The sequence below is a fragment of the Coenobita brevimanus genome, chromosome 28 (assembly GCF_032717465.1).
Source record: "Coenobita brevimanus isolate Jiangsu-jjx chromosome 28, ASM3271746v2, whole genome shotgun sequence".
In the NCBI taxonomy this organism is placed as follows: Eukaryota; Metazoa; Arthropoda; class Malacostraca; order Decapoda; family Coenobitidae; genus Coenobita; species Coenobita brevimanus.
The window spans coordinates 6,680,640-6,700,765 of NC_136981.1; the positions used below are offsets into that span (position 1 = coordinate 6,680,640).

At 43.4% G+C, this 20,126-nt stretch overlaps 1 protein-coding gene across 2 annotated transcripts in view; it reads right to left on the reverse strand.

Annotated features, from left to right (window-relative positions):
• Window positions 1-7,253: 7,253 nt before the first annotated feature.
• LOC145394788 (cuticle protein AM1159-like) overlaps window positions 7,254-20,126 on the reverse strand; it is a 48,607-nt gene continuing 35,734 nt past the window's right edge. Inside the window, exons 1-3 of one of the 2 annotated variants that reach the window (XM_080268572.1) lie at window positions 12,862-12,897; window positions 9,196-9,494; window positions 7,254-7,687 (exon numbers count right to left, since the gene is read on the reverse strand). In XM_080268572.1, coding sequence (XP_080124698.1) covers window positions 7,519-7,687; window positions 9,196-9,494; window positions 12,862-12,870 — 477 coding nt within the window. In that variant the 5' untranslated portion in view covers window positions 12,871-12,897 and the 3' untranslated portion in view covers window positions 7,254-7,518. Of the gene's footprint in view, window positions 7,688-9,195; window positions 9,495-12,861; window positions 12,898-20,126 lie in introns of those variants that run through there. The other variant, XM_080268573.1, reaches the window with a different exon arrangement.

Sequence of the window (20,126 nt, forward strand, 5' to 3'; positions counted from 1 at the left end):
CTTGAGTATAAGGAAGAAGATGTGTAGTATCGGGGACCGAAAACTTGAGTATAAGGAAGAAGAAGTGCCGTATCAGGGACCGAAGAGTTGGGTATAAGGAAGAAGTGCGGTATCAGGGGCCGAAAACTTGGGTATAAGGAAGAAGAAGTGCAGTATCAGGGACCGAAATCTTGAGTATAAGGAAGTATCAGGGGCCGAAACCTTTTGAAAACTCTGCCATCTGAGCAAACCCGGACCCATCCATCATTTTCTCTTATCGTATCGTGTGCGTGATCGTGTGTGGTTATATATATATGTACGTGTTTGTGATAAGATTTTTTCTCTTCTCTGCTACATTTCTTTATTAGTAGTAGTGTGTTTGTTATTTTTGTTGTTGCTGTTATTATTATTGTTATTATTGCCCTGCTCCTCCTCCTCCTCCTTCTCCATCATCATCATCATCATCATCATCATCATTATTATCATCATCATAGACTTTTTACACCTACATTCATAAGGTCGGTAAAATCCAAACACACACACACACACACACACACACACACACACACACACACACACACACACACCATTCAAACAATCAACACCCTCAGCTTCTCCTTCAAGTGACATTTTATTTATTTCTCAGTGACTAAAAAAAAACAAAAAATCTCGTTCTCCCCCTTCGTCTGGCACAGTGGGAGGGTAAGTTGATTCTCAGTTCCATCTAATAGGCGACTTGCTCATTTTTTTCCTCAGTGACAGAGATGAGTTTGATAAGCACCATAAAGAAAAAGGACCCATCTTGTTTTCGCCCCTCTTCTTCCGCCTCAGTGCGGGGGTCAAAGGTTAGCTGTCGTGTTACCAGGATATTTCTCCGCTTCACTTTGCATGTCATTTTTTTTTTTTTTTGCCTAACTTTTTTTCCCAATGAAAGAGTGAGTTGTTGCTGTGTTAGGGCAGACCGGCCAACAACAGGCAAGCAACCCCCCCTGCAGGGCGTCCCATGCAGTGAACTGATGTTCCCATGCGGCTGACAGTGCCTTACCACAGCGAAAGCTGGGATTAGTGTGGAGGTTTGGATTCTTGGTAGATGCCTAATATGTGTCTCTCCACCCAGTTAACACGGGCAGAATAGTAGGCTCCCCGCCACAGGAAACCATTTGGCCTGTCACTTAGTGTAGAGCCACCTGAAGTGGAAAGAAGAGTAGTATGCAGTGACAGGAAGGTTTGGAGAAACGGGCAGAGAAAAGGACAGACACAAAAAATAAATTATGTTCGTGAAGGATGAAGTAGACAGCACTACATCAGGTGAGTGGACGGTTGGTGCCCCCAGTTACCACCATGAAAGAGTGAGTAATTGTGTTAATTAGCAAAATAAAATAATAATAATGATAATAATAATAATAATAATAATAATAATAATAATAATAATAATAACAACAACAACAACAATAATAGTATCATTATCATCATCACGGTCTCATCCTTCTTCACCTGCCACAGTGCATGGGTCAAAGGTCACAGGTCTCCATACCTATTGCGACGGGCGGGACAGGCAAGGTGACCTACCCTCTGTCCTTCTGACCTTGAGGTTCTAAATCCCCCAGGACCCACCAGGACCTCCGGGACAGCAGACCCCCTTCCCCTCCCCCCCCGACACCCCCACATCCACATTAAACCACCACATTTTTAAGGCCTCCCCCTCCCACCCCTTGCATGCGCCCCCCCCCCCTCCACTCCTCTGAGCGTGAGACCTGCCCCACTCCTCCTCATCTCGTCATGTTTAATTTACTGGTTGTTACCTAGGGTCTTCTTTTTCCTGAGTAAAAAAATGCTTATCTATCTATCTATCTGTCTGTCTAGGTATCTGTCTATCTATCTGTCTGTCTGTCTATCTACCTACCTGCCTATCCATCTACCTACATACCTATCTGTTTATCTATCTGTTGGTCTGTGTGTGTGTGTCTGACACCATAGGCTTAATACACGACCGGACCTTCTCGCTGGAAAGCATGATACCCAGAATGTAACCCAGCATAAAGAGTGATGAACGTGGAAGTGTTAGTGATGGAAGTGGAAGTGTTGCAGTGGCCATGGTTTTTATGCTTCACAGGTTGTACTTATCTCTGGGAGAAAGGCAGGGTGTGAACGTATGCAGTCGTCATGAAGAGCACCCAAGGAGCATCCATTTTATATTATCATCATCATCATCATCGTCATCATCATCATCATCATTGTCCTCAACCCCTTTCTCCTCCTTCTCCTCCTCCTCCTCCTCCCCTCCCCCTCCTCCTCCTCCTCCTCTTCTTCCTCCTCCTCCTCCTCATCATCATTATCATCATCATCAGACATTTGAACCCTAATCTAGGATCTAACGCATTGCAAGACAGTACTCTTAGAACGGAGCCACTACAACGCATTACCTATTTTTATCTATCCTTCTATCTATCTACTATCTAGCTATCCAGCAATATATCTATCTATCTATCTACTATGTGTGGTGTCCGTTCAGATATACTATTATAATTATGTAAGGTGAGCAAGAGGTCAAGGGAAGCAGGTGAGGGCAGGTGTGGCGGCCAGGTGTGAATTGGTGGAGTGGGGTTTGTGGTGTGGGTAGGGGTGGTGGTGAAGGGTGAGGGTTGTGGTGGGGGTAGGGGTGGTGGTAGGGGTGGGGGTTGTGGTGGGGGTAGGGGTGGGGGTAAGGAAGAGGTTGGATCATAGCCTTATTATGCCATCTTGTGCAAGGATGATAATATATATTTTGTGTTGTGTAGGGCTGAGGGAAGAGGTAAAAATGTTCAAGGGGTGTGGGGACAAGTACACACGTGAATGATAACACACACACACACGCACACACACACACACACACACACACACACACACACACACACACACACACACACACACACACACACACCAAAATGAGAACAAAGCTGGGGGAATATGTGACAAAAATATTTCAGTCACTCATGTAACGCAAATGAAAAGCATACTCGACCTAGAAGGAAAAGAAAACCCAGCCAATTATTCCTTTCCCAATACCATAAAAAAAACCGCTGATTGATTTGTGAAGGATATGTGCTAAATACTGGAGCACAGTAGTAGTAGTAGTAGTAGTAAGTAGTAGTAGAAGTCGTAGTGGTAGCTTGGCAGTAGTGAGGATATAATAAAGTCTGATCCTACTTAAGAGGTTAGTAAGTGCCTGGAATTCCTTATGTAAATTGGTTGTCTCCTAAGGGCGTTTGATTTTTGCCAATTTTTTCTTAGCTTCTCGTGATCCATGTTATGCAGTTTTGAGAAGGGACAAGAGACAAATTTCACTAACTCCTTTTTAATACAATGATGCCTTTTATATTCTTCCTACCACTATTTTTTTTTCACCTTCGTAAGTATATATTTTTAACCTCACGACCTTCCCAGTTCCAGGTGTAAAATGTTGAAGCCTGGTAAGAAAACGGCGAATCAAATTATATACAAAAATGTATTATATTCATGTTACTCAAACTTGGTCCAGATCTTTGTCTTCTTGCAGCTTATTTCACGTAGTTCACTGGTAGAATAAGACAATACTACAGCTCTACATTCTTCCCACAGCACTTCTTTGTGATTGGCACCATGTTTTCACAGTACAGTAAACTATGGCCACAACTCAGCATTCAGGTTAGGGAGATGGTAATTTTAGGCCAAGTTGGAGTAAAAACAGATATTCTTATTATCACGGGCAATCAATCTCAGGAAGTTGTTTCTCAAGTCTGGCTCTCTTTCGTGGTGGCGTGGTGCTTTCAGGATGTGCGTGCGTGTGCGGAGGGGGGGGGGATGGATGTGCGTGCATGGGGGGGAGGTAGGGATTAGTCGTGGTGGAATGGGTGGCCGTTCCTTGCTACACCCACACTTACAGCCCCCTCTCTCCCCTCCCTTCTTTCCCCCAATTTTCCGCCTATAGTCCTCCTTCCCCTCTACACACACACACACACACACACACACACACACACACACACACACACACACACACACACACACACACACACACACACACACACACAACCTTGTTCCTCTCACGCTCATGTTTGTTCAGTTCCACCCCTTTGACTGCAATCCACACCCACTGACTCCCTCCACCCAAACTTGTCATCTCCACCCACTCCCGGATTTCGTCTCATCCACTTCAACTTTTTCGTTTTTCCACTGCATCCTCCTTCACTCCACCTGCTCTCTCATCTCCAATTCATCCATCCACTCGTTCCCTTTCATCCATCCACACCATCCTCCTCAGACGCTTATATAGTCTTCCACTTCCTCTGTTATTTTTTCGTCCATCATTCCACCTTCTGTCACACCTCCATCCACTCACCTACAACTTTCTTTCCACTTCATCTACCCAACTCCATCTACCCCTCCTCGTCTTCCACTTCATCTTCTCTTCCTACATCCACTTAGCTTCACTTCCATATCTAGTTTATTTTCATTATTTCCCTTGTCCTTCCTTCGTTTGTCTCATCTACACACACACACACACACACACACACACACACACACACACACACACACACACACACACACACACACTCCCTCCACCATCTTTCTCCATCCACCCACCCTCACTCTCCACCTTACCCCTTCTTCCAAATCCACATAATTTTTCTTCCACCTCCACGTCCGTCTTCCACTATTTTCCCTCTAACTCCATCTTGTTATATCTCCATCTACATACCCATCCCCACCCTCCCACAACCACCGCCCTTCTCCACCCACTCACACCCACTTCCTTATTCATCTCTTCCACCTTCACCTATTTTTCCATCCTTTCCCCTTCCCCCTCTCACTTCATTTTTTGTCAGAACTCCAATTACACCTCCACACCCATTCTTCCACAACTACCATCCTTCCCCACCCACCCACACCCACTTCTCCACCCACACTTCCACCACTCAAACGCCCATCACCTCCAACACTAGCCAAATCATCACCATTATATTTTTTTGTCAGTTCATCCCCTGCTTCTTTGGAGTTTACAAGGCGAGCGACATACCGAGCTCTCTCTTCTGCCTCTCCCACACTGGACCACATCTCGTGCTCTTAGGAGGCTCCCTATGTTGACAAATGCTCAACGCCTCCACAAATACAGGACACAACACATCCAAATATGTTATCTTTTCCTGATTGATTTATGGTTTCAAAATGACCGCTGTTTCTGTTCATATTTTTTTCATCAGCCATATATAGTACTTTTAAACCGAGTTGCAAACGGAGATAATCATACACTTCGCTACGATACATAACGATACAGTGAGCAAGGACTTTTGAAATAGGTATGCTATTTTAGGAGACAAAAACAAATAAGAATATAATGTAGGAGTGGTATGACTAATCAACCAATAAATGGATTGATGTTATTATCCCTACATGTTTGGTATAATTAGCTTTTTTTTTTTTTTTTTTCATATTCCATTGGATATTGTATGAAGAAAAAAATGCAGGCGAACATCTAAATATTCATAAACTGGAGTAACTTTTCAAAATATCATAAACTTTTTCGACGTGTAAATATGTAAAAAAGTAAAGATTTTTATGGAGTCTCTGTACCGTTGCCAACATCCGGGAAGCTGAATAATCAAAATGACCCTCTGACCAGTTTAAACCTTCATAGTGGAATGTCGCTTCTCATTTGTGTTCCTGACTGTTTGGGAAAAGTGTGTGGAAACTTATGTGGAAATCGTACACAAGCATGCGTTTCATTCGCCATGTTCCTATCTCCTTTCCTTCCTTCTCCTCCTGTTTGTTATTTACACCATATATATCTTTATAAAATATAGCATAAGAACAGTAAGTGACAGTGTAGTGCTGAAGAGGGACGCCTTCACGCGGTGGCACCGATATAACCAGAGGGCTTCCCTGCACGGTTATATCAGTGCTTTGCTTGGGTGTATTGCTTATGGTGTCTGCCACTTTGCTTCGTTTAACCAGACGATTATATTCATCTGTGGAAAATCCCAGAAAAAAAGGGGGGGGGGTAAATTACCAAGAGAAATCAGTATATAAAGTACCTGGTGAGTCAGGAGATAGGGTGTAACAAAGGGAATATGCAGCAAAAATGAGGTTCTTGAAGTGAATGTGTTGTGGTGTGATGGGTGGGTGTGCGGTGGGGAGACAGTGGGTTGTAATTTGTGTCGGCAGCTGTGAAGAGAAGGGTAATGGATGTATTGTTTCCCGGCGAGGTATGATTCTCGTTTCTCTGGGATGTGAAGCCTCTTTGGGATGTATTGCCACGTGTAACTGTAATAGATGTATTGTTTAGCTGGATATACAAAATGTCGGTGGTGTGTGTGTGTGTGTGTGTGTGTGTGTGTGTGTGTGTGTGTGTGTGTGTGTGTGTGTGTGTGTGTGTGTGTGTGTGTGTGTGTGTGTGTGTGTTTCTGGGATCATACAAAGAGGGCAGGACGGTGGTGAGAGAACGTAATTCAGGGCATTTTGTGTAATTCAGACAGGTGATGCACTTTGCTGTTGTGATGTTGGCACTGGATACACTACTGGGCTGCATCTTTCACTGAAGTAATGAGGTGTGTGCTTCTCACGCTGATGTGGTCTTTGACGGAGAATACTTTTATTTCCTGGATATATTTTGCTATTATTCTGAATGTTTTGTTTTGCTTATTTTCCAAGCTCGTGACTGACGCAGCAGGAGGTCAACTTGGGTGCACATAATTTAATACTGTGGGAAAGTGCAGCTCTTAAACTGCACTTAACTATTCCCTTTGTTGACTTAAAGATTTACCTGCGAATGTCTTTTATTTATTTTTTGTTTTTGTTTTTTTTAAGGATTTCACTTAGCCTTGACACATACAAATAGGCTGGGAAAACATTATGCGTTCATCCATTGTGAGTCATAGAATTCTGAGGCGTCTGTCTTGAGGATACTGTTGGTTGAAATATAATTGTGTTTACTATACTATACTCTCTCCCTAGCTTGGCCTAAAATTGCCATCTGTGTGTCTTGAATGCTGATCACGAAGCAGTAATATGAAAAGGAAGAATAGCCACACTATCGTCTTTTCCTGTTACTGAGCTATTTTAAATATGTTACAGCAGGACAACAATCTGTGCTATGTTAAGTTGAAGGAACTATATTGTAGTGAATTTGTGCCTCAGCCTTTTGATACTGCTGTGTTGGAATATTCTGGTATTGACAAAATATTATTTGGATACTGTGCCATTTCACTGAATACCTCATTAGCCTACATAACTGCACTGAGGAGAAGTCAAACAATGCTTGGTAAAATTAGCTCATTTTTATTTTTAGTATTTTGAAGACAGGCGCCGAACCGAGCACGACCAAGCCGGACTATGACGCATTCTGGAAGAATATGCCACACTTCCGGCTGGCCGAGACACAGTAAACGACATTATTATGGGGAGAAAACAAGATTGTGTAAGATTCGAAGACTCGCCCGGTCCCGTGCTTCATTCCCAGGTGGTTCGGAGCTTCACCCAGTTCAGCTGCATCATCCCCCAGTGATTCGAAGCCTCGCCCAGTTCAGTTTATTCCCAGATAATACCACGACGACGCTGCTCTTCGGCGACGCGGATCTGTTCGATGGCGTGGGGTGGGAGAGGAGGGGCGACGGGAAGAAGAGGGGAATCAGCGCGGAAACCGTTCTCGTCGGCGATATAGCGGACCTCAGCCACACCACCTTCAGGGAGGGGGAACCTGGGGACGGAGAAAGAAGAAACAATTATAAGAGTTAACGGGTTAGGTGGGTGAAAGAGAAGCATCGCCCCCGTCAATAATTCTCTTGCTGAATAGAATCACTTGGCATTAGATGAGAAAAAGTGAAGGTTTTTGAAGTTTAAAAAGCATACCTAAACACTTCCATAGCAGCGAAAGGGCTGATTGAAGTAGTTTTTCCTTTGGTAACTGCTGCAGTTTCAGTTTAAAATAACATCGAGCAACATGAACTGGCATCTCCACAACTGACATGATAAAGTTAATCACTAATAGTTTAATTTGGCTCAGCAGTATTTTCAAACTAATTAGAGACAACAAGAATGATCATAGTTAGGTTTACCACCTACACCATTATAAAATTTAATATCAGGTCTGATTTACAACTGCTCCATTTTAATTGATAAATGCCATATGAGCTTCAAAAACTGTCTATTCATGGCAGCGAATGCAGTAGAAATTTGTATAGCAGAACAATATTGCTTGGTGTTGGCCTGAATAAAACAGCAAATTATCTCCATAGCAGAGGAAGGGTTAATGTGGCACCCCTTGTCCTTGGAGTTGGCGGAGTGGAGATCAGTGAGATGGATGGAGGTGCCTGTGATGAAGTGCTTGCATTGTTCCGAGCGAAGAGGGATGGAGGGTGCGTGTGGAGGATGGGATGCTGTGGGTGTGGGGAGAGAAGGACTGTGGGAGTGCGGTGGGAGTGGTGTATATGGGGAGTGGAGGGGATGGTGTGAGTGAGGTGGGACTGGGATGGTGTGAGTGTGGTAAGAGAAGGATGCTGGGAGTGTGGTGGAAGTGGTGTGGGTGGTGTGGGTGTTGGGGAGGAGATTTGTGGATAAGGGGAGAAGGATGCTGACGATGGACGAAGAGGTGCGGTGTAGGAAGAGATGAATGGTGTGTGTGTGTGTGTGTGTGTGTGTGTGTGTGTGTGTGTGTGTGATATGAATAGCGCATAGTGGGTAGTGATGGTTGGATGCCAGTAGGCGAGGGGATAATGGATAAAAAGTGTGGAGAGAGAAAGAGAGAGATTGATGTTGCGTGCGTGTGTGGAAGAAGGGAGGAGGGGGAGGGGGTAGTGAATGAGTAGAGGAGTTGTAAGGGGATGGGACTTAAATTTACGACTCTCACGCAAATATTATAAACTGACACTAATATACGATAGCACATTTCTTTCTTCTGCTTTTATCTTTTTTTTTTTTACTTAACCCAGTAGTCCGAGGACGATTTTTTTTTAGTTTTCTCCATGCATTTTTTAATCAGGTATAGACAGACCCCTCATGGAGAAGGGATAAATGAAAACTAAAGCCAAATACTCCAGTTAAAAAAGTCTTCCCGAAGAGAAAAATTGGTCTGATGGTGGTAAACTCAGTAGCATTGCATAGTGATGGCAAGAAAAAGGATATTGTACTGAAGAGAGAGAGAGAGAGAGAGAGAGAGAGAGAGAGAGAGAGAGAGAGAGAGAGAGAGAGAGAATCACATCCTCTCACCTGAAGGCTCCCTGGATGTTGCTCTGTCCTCGGGAGCCGGGTCTTCCCTCCGCGTTCACCTGGATCCCGTTCTCGGTCTCGAAATCATAGACGAAGTTGCCATCCCCGTAGTCCTCGCGGTTGTCCCTCAGGATGGCAATGGGGCGGGGGGTGGCGCGGAAACTGGGCTGCGGGGCTGGGGTGGGGCGGAAGACTGGGGCGGGAGTGGCACGGAAGGCTGGGCGGGAGCGGTGAAAGAATGGCCTGCCGAACCCTTGCGGGGCTGCGACAGAGACGGCGAGGAGGCAGGCGAGGACAGTCTGTGGACGTAGGAAAGAGATCGTGTGGGTGAGTGTATGAATGTAAGACAGGAAAAGAGACAGGAAGTGGGACTCGGAAGATCTGGAAGAGTGGAATACTAAACTCTTGCGGGGCTGCGACAGAGACGGCAAGGAGACAAGCGTGGACAATCTGTGGGCGTGGGAAGGAGATGAACTGGATGAACGTGAAGATAAAGGAGAAGGAGGAAGCAACGAGAGAGTGAGAAAAGTAGAACAAGGGAGTTGTTAGGGTAAACTAAGGGACGTCATGGGAGTGGAACTAAAGGGAAGAATGAAGAGGGGAATGTGAGAAAATGTGGGAGAGACGGAGAAGGTCAGGTCATGAGAAAGAGATGGTGTGGGTGAGGGAGGCTTGAATGAATGTGTGGGTGAGGGCAAAGGTTTAGGTGAATGTGGGAGTAAGGGTGAGTGAGAGACTGAGGGAGGTTTGGGTAAGAGAGAAAGAAATGGTGAATATGAGGGTGAGGGGGTAGATGAGGGTGAATGGGCGTGAATTTTAAAAGGCACTGATGGAGTGAAATTGTGAGAGAACATGAGGGTGAGAGGGGGAAGATTAGGGATTGTAAAGGTGAGGGAGAAGATAAGGGTGACTGTATGTGAAATTACGGGGCGTTGTGAGAGTGGAACTGAGAGAGTGAATGGAAGAAGGAAAATGAGGAAATAAAAGGAGAGAGAGAGAGAGAGAGAGAGAGAGAGAGACAGACAGACAGACAGACAGACAGAGAGGAGGGGGGGGGGGAGGCACGGAAAAATAGTCGGGGGGAGGCACTGAAAGAATGGAATGCCAAGCTGGGATTATCAGCCATGGCATGAAATGTGAATAGGGAATACCTTGAGAGGACAAACAGATAGAGAAAGTCACTGTGCAAAAACACAAGCGATGGGGAAACAGGTGATGATGGACAACGGAAGGCAAAAGGACAGGAAAATTGTTTGGTAAATGTGTAGTGTGGCTGACAGTATCAGGATGTACATGTGAAACGCTGAGATAAAGGTTAACGAGAGAGAGAGTGAGTTTAAAGAAGCGAAGTCTATGAGGAGAGGATAACAATGAATGAAAGACGACTAAAGAAGATGTGAGGAGGAACAGCAAAAAGGATTTACACGTAATATCAGTGTAAATGATCAGAGAAGTAAAGTTTATAATAGCGAATGTACTGAGAGAGATTGTGAAGTGAGAATGGAAGAAATGCAGTTAAATCCTTCAATCCTATGACGTGTGTTTCTATTTATTTTTTATTTCCACATGATTTTTTTTCAGCCTACGAGAGCGCCAGAGTATAGTGGAGGGTTGAAGAAGGTTACGTAAAATTTCCTCAAGTCTGAAAAGTGACTAAAATGAATAAAATCGTCTGGCAGAGAATCAAAGACACCCTCGGACCGAAGCACTTACAAACCACTTGAAGAACAGCAGAAAAAATTAGTATACGTAATATAAAGAGTCTGGGTTTAACCTAAGAAAGAAATGCCAGACTCGCTCAAGGCAGCAAAAGTGTATATATTTGCACTAACTTATCGTTGTGATTGACTCTTGGTGGTCTGGTGTTTAGAAAGCCGTAGGTTCGATCCGCGGGGAGTGACCGGACATTTAACGATATATAGCGCCACCTGCAGGGGGACTCGGCTGGTCATCTACCCTTGAACGCACTACCCTGTGTCAGCCTAGCCTCGGGACCCTACGCATCTAAGGGGTAAAATGGGTTTGGGTGTTACTTTTTCTACGACTCCATCAAACCCTGGTGTACGAGACTCTTCTATAGGATACATTAATGCTTGTGATAGAGTGAATGGCCCGTATTCTCGTAGGGTGAGGAAGCCTGGTAACACCTCTTCCTTAGTGATTTATTTTGCCTGTTACATCTTACTAGCCTCTTGTATCATGTTCATTCCTTTGTATTATCAACATAGATTGTTTAAATAAGATAAAACCAAGTAATAAAATGGCACATGCAGCAATAAATTGGTGAGGAAGGAGTGTTAAGAAGCTTCCTTATCCTTATTCCTTATATAAAATAAAACCAATTAATAAAATGCCACATGCAGAAATAAACTGGTGAGGAAAAAGTGTTAGGGAGCTTCCTTTTCCCATGGGATTATGACCCAGTAGGATAAATATGAGGTCATGGCAAGAAAAGGTGGATTTGGCTAGTCTACCCAGCTCATAAGTGATCTCTGTATCTTGGTATGCAGCTGCACTACAAGGAATGAAATCCGTGGTGACAATAAAAGCTTGGATGACCTCTCTAACTTGTTGCTGAATGTGGTCTGTTAGATGGTATGAGGTACTTGAGAGGGACGCCTTCACATGGTGGCACCGATATGGCCAGGTGGCTATTGTGCTTGAATATACAAACACCCCTCATTTTTCTTTCTATCCCATAGCAGGAGGATGGTGGAATGCAGAATGACAACTTCAGCCTGCAGTCCACTGGGCTCACGTTCAGATGAGTCTAGGGTTACAGCTTCTACTACTACTACTATAAAAGTTGCAACGTGAAATACGGCTGTTCTTATCTAGTGTTCACAATTGTTGAATGAGTGACCGTCAGAAATTTGAGTATAAATATATCTTATCATTCTCAGACTATGCAGTACAACCATTAGTTCTTTTAATTCAATGGGACCCTCTTTAGCTGAAAAAAGTCGTCCGAGTCCAGCTGGAATACAAAAAAAGAGAAGTGAAAACAGAACATCATCGCATTTAGGGGCTGGTGGGGGTTAGGCTTCAAGTTGGCTTGTTGAGAAAAGATGAGCGGTATTGGGCTAACTTTCTGCGGTGAGAAATCTCCGCCTTACAGTATATGAAAGAAATACCAATGCTGAATCCAAAATCGAGGCGTTCAAAATAAAGCAAACAATGGCAGGTAAGATGAAACGTGAAGGCTTCTGTAGACTGTGGGATGTGATGCTTAAAATTTTCCCATTGGTGTCAAGCTTTTGCGACCCAGGAAGTTAGATTTGAAAGTCTCAGACGTGCTAGAAGTCTGCTGAAGAGGAGGTGCAAAGAGGATCAAGTTCACAAAAGGAAACGCAGAATCGAGAAACGTAGAGGAGTGCAAAGCGAATGGAAAACAGAACCATCAAAGAGAGATATGGAAGGCGCTCTGTGCAGTCAAAATGATACACATAGGATCGAGTTGGTCTGAAATCGAAGGAGCATGGATAGAGAGAAATGCTTCAAAAACATCATGATCCTAAGTTAGATCTGATATCCTCTCTGTTGAAAAAGGTATAGAAAGAGTTCAGGTACGAATATAAAGTGCATACACGATGGAGTAAGTGTAAAGTGCCAACAAGATCAAGAAAGTGTGAAGTTGCAGGAGCTTAGATGGGGAGGGCTACTTACAAACTTCATGTTGATGGTAAGAGGGTTGGCTGAGGAAGGTGTGAGGAGACAGGTGAGGATGGCCTTATATATGCTCCACCTGGTCGTCTTCTTCTTACCTCTTCCCCCCCCCCTTCTCCTTGCTCCCGACCCTGCTTCTTTCCTTCCCCTACGACTGTTGCTTGCTCCTCCCCCTCCCTCTCTACCTCCCCCATTCCTCCTCACCCTCTTCCCCCACCCCTCCGCAGATCTTTGCTTTGCTCTGTCCTATCCCTTGCTTGTTCCCCCCCCTCTCTCTCTCCCTCACTCTCCCCCTCCCCCACCTCTCACAAATCATTGCTTTTCTTATTCTCCTCCCCTCCTTCATCTTCTCTCTCCCTTCCTATCCCCCCAACACACTCCCCTCCCTACTCTTCTCCCCTTCTCCCCCAGTTTCCCTCTCTCATCCTTCCCCTTCTTACCCTTTTGCAGACCTGTGCTTTCTTCTCCCCCATCTTCCCCCCTCTCACTCCTCTCCCACGTACACTCATACCTCTACTCCCCTGCTCCTCCCCACTCCCTTTCCGTTTTTTTTTCCTTCCCCTGAGACTGTTCCTTCCCCTCCCTTCCCCTTTCGCTCCCTTCCACCTCCACATGTCTCTGTTTTCCTTCCTCCCTTTTCATCCCATATTCTCTGTCCCCTGTCACATACACCTCTACTCTTGTCCCTCACTCTATCCTCCTCAATCTTGCTTGTTTTCCCTCTCCCTCCCTCGTCTTTCCACCTTCTCTCTCTGACCATCCGCCCCCCATCACACACACACACACACACATACACAAAACTCTTCTCTTTTCCTCTCCTTCCCTCTCCTTTCCCACTTCTGATTCTCCTTCCCCCACCATTTCTTGACTTCACGTTACAATTCCACAACTTGCTCAGATGAACGAAAATGAACCCTTTCAATCCAGTAACATGCTTTATTGATTTTTCATGCCCTTACCACACAGTTTTCTTCCTTCCTTTCTTCCTTTCTTTCTTTTTCTTTATTTTCTTCTTAAGACATACCTCTAGGAGTGAAGGGGCCCATCTTTCTAAAATCTCCAATTTGAAAAGTCTCTCCAAAAACTGAAACAAAATAATCAGATAGTGGCAATAATAGAATCAGAAGTAGGCCATTGGAGTGAAGTAGCTTAAACACACGAATTTAATCTTCATATTGGAAAGTCAAAAAAAAAATGAAAAAAGAAAAAAGAAAGGAGAAAATAAAAATAAACAGTTTCGGCCCGACTTGGACTATTTTGGATTTTTTTACTAAGATATTTTCCTGGATGTGCTTATTTAGAGGTTCCTGTAGTCGGTCTGTTTTCATCTGACAGAACTGGGCCACTATCACAAGCTGAATACTGAGATAGGAATGTGTCTCCTGGGTTACAAGTTATAAAATTTGATGTCTTAGGTATGAGGTAGGAATGAGTCTCCTTGGTTACCAGCGAAATAAGAATGCATCTCCTTGGTTACTAGCTATGAAGTTTGATAAGCCTTAGTAAGAAATGAGTCTCCTTGGTTACTAGTAATGAAATTTTATAAACATTAATACTGAGGTAGGAATGGATCTCCTTGGTTACAAGTTATGAAATTTTGTCTTAATACTGAGGTAGGAATGAGTCTCCTTGGTTACTGGTCAAATTTATCCTCCAATCTGACTATAGGCGGCCATCAGCTAAGATATAAGGCGATAGGAATCTTTATCAGGTTACAGCAAATACACTATACTCGTAGTTAGGCTGATATTGTAGAATCGTCAAAAATATATATTGTTTTCGGATGTATGGATAATTCTTCGATTTATCTTAAAATTTCACTCATTCTCCAATTACTGTTTTGTCTATCTTTCGCTGCCCCCCCCTCTCTCTCTCTCTCTCTCTCTCTCTCTCTCTCTCTCTCTCTCTCTCCACAATACATATCTCAACCTCTTAATCTTCTTCGCCCTTGCCCTCTCTCTCCCTCTCAACCTTATCTTCCTCCCTCCATCTCTCTCTCTCTCTCTCTCTCTCTCTCTCACCCACCTATCCTTCCACTTTCTCGACACACATTCCCCGTTTGCAGCCACTCCCTCATACCTCCCTCCGTCCTTCCCTCTCGTTTCCCTGCCTTCCCCACCCACTTTTTGTCCCTTCCCCCTCCCCCCACCCAGGTCAGGCCAGGTCAGGGCGGGTGGAGGGTGGGTGGGGGACTCTTCCACGCGTGACCTGACCATCCGACATCAGAGGGTAGGCCAACCTTGGACTGGGACTGGTTAAATGAGTGGAAAAGATGTGGCGTGATAGGTGGACTAGACGATGGGTGGAGAGGTGGACTTTTACTCTTCTGGGATTTAGGGGCGTCTGTCTGTGTGTCTGTCTGTTTCTGTCTGTCTGTCTGTCTTTATGTATGTATGTATGTATGTATGTATGTATGTATGTATCTACCTGTCTACCTGTCTGTGTACATCTCTGTTTCTGTATGTATGGATTGATTTATACATGCAGGTATGTGTGTATGTATGTTCTTACCTGTCTATCTGTTTATCTATATATCTCCTCTCCCTCTCTCTCTCTCTCTCTCTCCACATCAAAAAGCATCAATTACAGGCAGAGAAACATACCCAAGCCTCTCTTAGCCCCAGAATATTACCCGGGAGAGGGACGCAAAAAACAGCAAAAGTGAAATATTAGGTAAATTTTCTTCTCCACTCTCTTTACCTGTCTTCCTTTATCTGTATTCGTGGACTTGGGGAAATTCTCAGTCACCTTTTACCCCAGCCATTTATTTTCCTGGGTATGGCAGTGATGTTAAATGCCTCTCCTCTTTTTCCATCATTGTCTAAAAATTTCCCCATCATATTAGGTTTTAGTGGTGACACGGGTTAATATAGACATGAATGGATCCTGCTTTGATTTAATGGAATCGAATTATGACTAGTAGTAGTAGTAGTAAAAGTAGTAGTAGTAGTAGTAGTAGTAGTCGTGTTAGTAGCAGTAGTAATAATAGTAGTAGTAGTAGTAGCCCCATGTTCATCTGAAACGTGAACCCAGTGGACTGCAGGCCGAAGTTGCATCCTCCTGCAGTCCACCATCCCTCTCTCTCAGGGGACAGGGAGGGAGTTGAGTGCTGAGAATGGTTCATCAGTGACGCGACTCACTAGGCGGATACGATCTGGCTACTCAACTGAATGTGAAGGAACCATAGGACTGTGAATAGGTGGGATAAAGTGTGTGTGTGTGTGTGTGTGTGTGTGTGTGTGTGTGTGTGTGTGTGTGTGAAAATAGCTTACACAACCCTGGATGTATAAAATAAAATGCATATGTAGCCATTTTTCCACAGGTAAACATTAACGCAAAGGAAAGCTTATCCACGAAATGGATTTTGACTATTATAATTTTTACATCATTATTTTAAGGTTTGTCCTGTACTGTAGTTAATTTATGGTGAGGACGCCATATTACTGCTACTTCATTTCATCATTATCTTCATTATTCTGGATAAATTACCGATAAAAAGTTAATTACGTGAGGTGTCGTGGGTCGCAGAGGTGGTTGAAGTCAAGGAGCAAAATAAAAGAGTCAATCCAGCAAAATATCCTCATCCAAGAGAGTGTTAGTGTGTGATATGCAAAATAAATCGCTAAGGAAAAGGTGCTTGGGATGACTTCAAAGATCATGGGTATTCCGTTCCTTAATCTCTTCAGTCCGAGGATGAATTATACTCTCTTCCTGCTATCTCCAGACGATTTTATTAAGATTAGGATGGAGATTTTGAACGGGAGGGGTTGGATAAAGCTTTCATTAACCTCGTCCTTTCAAGATGTTTTCCTTAAGAAGAAGATACATTGTCTAGTAGTAGTTGTAGTAGTAGTAGTAGTTGTAGTAGTAGTATAGTAGTAGTAGTAGTAGTAGTAGTGATAAAAGTAGTAGTAGTAATAATAGTAGTAGTAGTAGTAATAGTAGTATTAGTAGTTGCAACCCTAGGCTCATATGAACTAGAACCTAGTGGACTACAGACCAATTCTTCGGCGGACAGAGTTTATGCAGACTGAGTTAAACCCAGGTATACTCACTTACATCTGTCCACAGGTGTACAAGAACGCAAGAGGAAATATCAGTCACTTTTTGAGACATACTAATACACCGCGGATTCAGGGCAACTTTGGCCTGGAGTCCACAGGGGTCACGTTTCCATAAGCCTAGGGTTACTATTACTACTACTACTACTACTACTATCACAACAACAACTTCTACTACAGCTACTACTACTACTGCTGCTACTACTACTACTACTACTACTAATAATAATAATAATAATAATGATAATACTAATACTACTAACACCTTTGATTTACATTTATTTTTCCAATTAGTTACAAGTCACATACAGTTTATTTTCCCTTTAGTTCTTTATTTCTTCCAATAACCTCTCATCGTCGCCTAATCCTTGTTAATATAAAAGAAACTCCAAGAATTTTCAGCCATCTCTTACTTTATTCAAGCTTTTTAAAATCAGTTACATTACATACTTAAATTCACTTGTATCGTTTTTTTGCCAGTTCTTTTTCGTGAACGTAAAAGGTAAAAGAATATTACAGTAATTATCAATCAATCTTCCAGACATCATAATTGCGTTTTCCGACTACGACTCCATTATTTCAGTATTTTCTGTTAACATTTTCTTCAAACTTCAGTCAGAATTCTTACGACACTAGATTTACATTTCTTTTACATTTCACTTTATAAATCTATTATTTACCCTCTGTCAAAAGTAATTTACAACCAGTGTTATTACGAAAAATGTACTTAGATCTCTCTTACATTTTCCTCGTTTCTCAGTTCCTTCTTCATTAAACGTATCATGCAAAAGAGACGAATTATCATCAGAGAAAACACGCACTCCTCCCCAGCACGCGGACGACTCACGACGCGACCCAACCCTTAGCCAAAAACGGGCAAGTATAAACACGCGCCTTTACTTACGGCGCCGCAAAAACTGGATGCTCAAAAACTTCACATTCCCCCCACCGCCGACCCCTCCTGCATCCTTAACCCTCTCGAGCATTGCTAAAAGGCCAGTAGATCTCAGGGGATGCGAGCTCAGTAAAGCGTGGAAGACGAGGAAGAGATGCGGAGAGGCAAGGAAGCAGAGAGGCTGGGAGGTGTAGTCTGTCTCATGAGTGTTCAAGGATGTGGGTGTTTTCAAGTCTCGCCTTCTTGCCGGTCTAGGTGACTCATTAAGGAAGCTCCCTAACACCTATTCCTTAGCGATTTATTTTTGGATACGCCTAGTTTAATCAACTTGTTATTGGTGCTGAGTATGATGGTATATGAATTATTTAAATGACACATATGAGGACAGTAAGGAGCAGCAAGCAAAACAAATCGCTTAGGTAGGTGTGTTAGGGAGGCTCCTTGGCCGATTAGAATACGAGACTAGAAGCAATTTGTCTTTACCTGACGGAACTGGGTTAATTTAAAGACTAAGTTGTGTTGGCTGAAATTCTGTGAGGCTTGAGAGGATTTTTTAATATTATCACTGGGAATATTGTGCATTTTCTTTTTCTTTTTTCTTTTTTTTTTTTAGCTGCTCTATTTTGCTTTATGGAGGCTTTTATAATATTATTTTTACTCTAACTTCCTAAAATTGCCATCTCCATTCCTTAAAAGCTGAGTTGTACCCGTAGATTAACGCTAGAATATGGTGCTAGTCACGATGAAGTGCTATGGAAAGGATGTATAGCTGTAGTACTGACTTATTCTGCCACTGAGCTGCGTGAAATAAGCTGCAATAGGACGAAAATCTGGGCCAAGTTAGAGTGAAAGGACTGTTGTGGAGGTTGATTGGGTTTGTTCGTATCTTCACGACTGTAAGAGGATTTCTCGAGATAAAATAGAATTGTTTGGAGATGGCAAAATAAGTTAATGAATAGATCGACAGATATACAGATCGATAGATGGATAGATAGATAGATAGACTGATAGATAAGCTGATGTGAATTAATATGCCATGGTGTGAAGAGGATAAAGAGGGTGTATGAGAAGGCTGTGGAATTCGTCAGAGAGAGTGTGTGAGAGAGACGTGCTTGTTGGAAGGCAAAAGAAAAAGAGGTGGAGGGACAAGGCCATGAAGCAGAACGGGGTCAGTGGAACATGGCGATTGGCGGGACTGTTACTGAGTACGGATGGAAGTCACCAGCTCCAAAACTGATCACGCAAAAAGGCGATGATGTCCTAAATGATCTCCATATCTCGTGATGTCCCAGAGAGATTAATCTACTGGAGCCATTATATTTGTATGATTACGGACCAGGAAGCGTCACAAGCAAGATAATGCCAAGTGTGCACCGATACGTATGGCAACAAGTGCACATGGAGACGATTTGCTCAAGGACACCCCCTAACCAACTGCAGTGCCATCCAATAAGGGAGTGAACATCTATTTCTTTTATTTTTTTATTTTTTAGTTGAGATGCCATTAGTGAATCATGTATAAAAAATCTATAGACATCAGGTTAGGCACAAACATGGATGAATATGTTCCGTTAGGTGGGGTTAGGTGACATGAGGTAGGAGGAGAGTTAGGTGAAGTAAGGTTATGTTATGTCATGTTAGGGTACATCAGGTCAAGCGGAAGGGAGATGGAGGAAGCGTAGATTAGTTTAGGTGAGGTCGGGTTGGGTTAGATTAGGTTAGGCTAGGTTAGAAAAGGTCAGACCAGCTGGAAGGAGATAGGAGGAGGCTTAGATCTTGTTAAGTTAGGTTTTGTGGAGAGTGGAAGGGATGAGGCTTAGGATGGACAGGAGGACGCAGGATGATGGAATGAAGAGTGGAGACGGGCAGGGGAGTGCGAAGGAAGGAAAGAAGGAAGGGAGGAAGGATGTGAAAGTGATGAAAGACAGGGAGAGAACAATGTAATGATAGCTGGAGAAGAGACAAAGAGGAGCGTGGCCGTGTGTCGTGAGAATTAACACTGTTTTTACTCTTTCTTGGCCCAAATTTACCATCTTTCCACCTTGAATGCTGAGTAGTAATAAGAGATTAACAGTAGAAGGTGGTGTTGGTCACGAAGAAGTGCCATGTGATGAAGTTAAAACTGTAGTATTGCCTTTTTTAGCCACTGAGCTACGTAAAATAAGCTGCAAAAGGACGATAATCTGGGCCAAGTTAATGTAAAGAGTATAGTGCCAAACTCTCAACCTCTTCAATTGGAGGACGTATTTCACTTTTTATTCTTGATATTTAAAGAAGAGTTGCTTTTCTGTTCCGAAGAGCACCCTGGA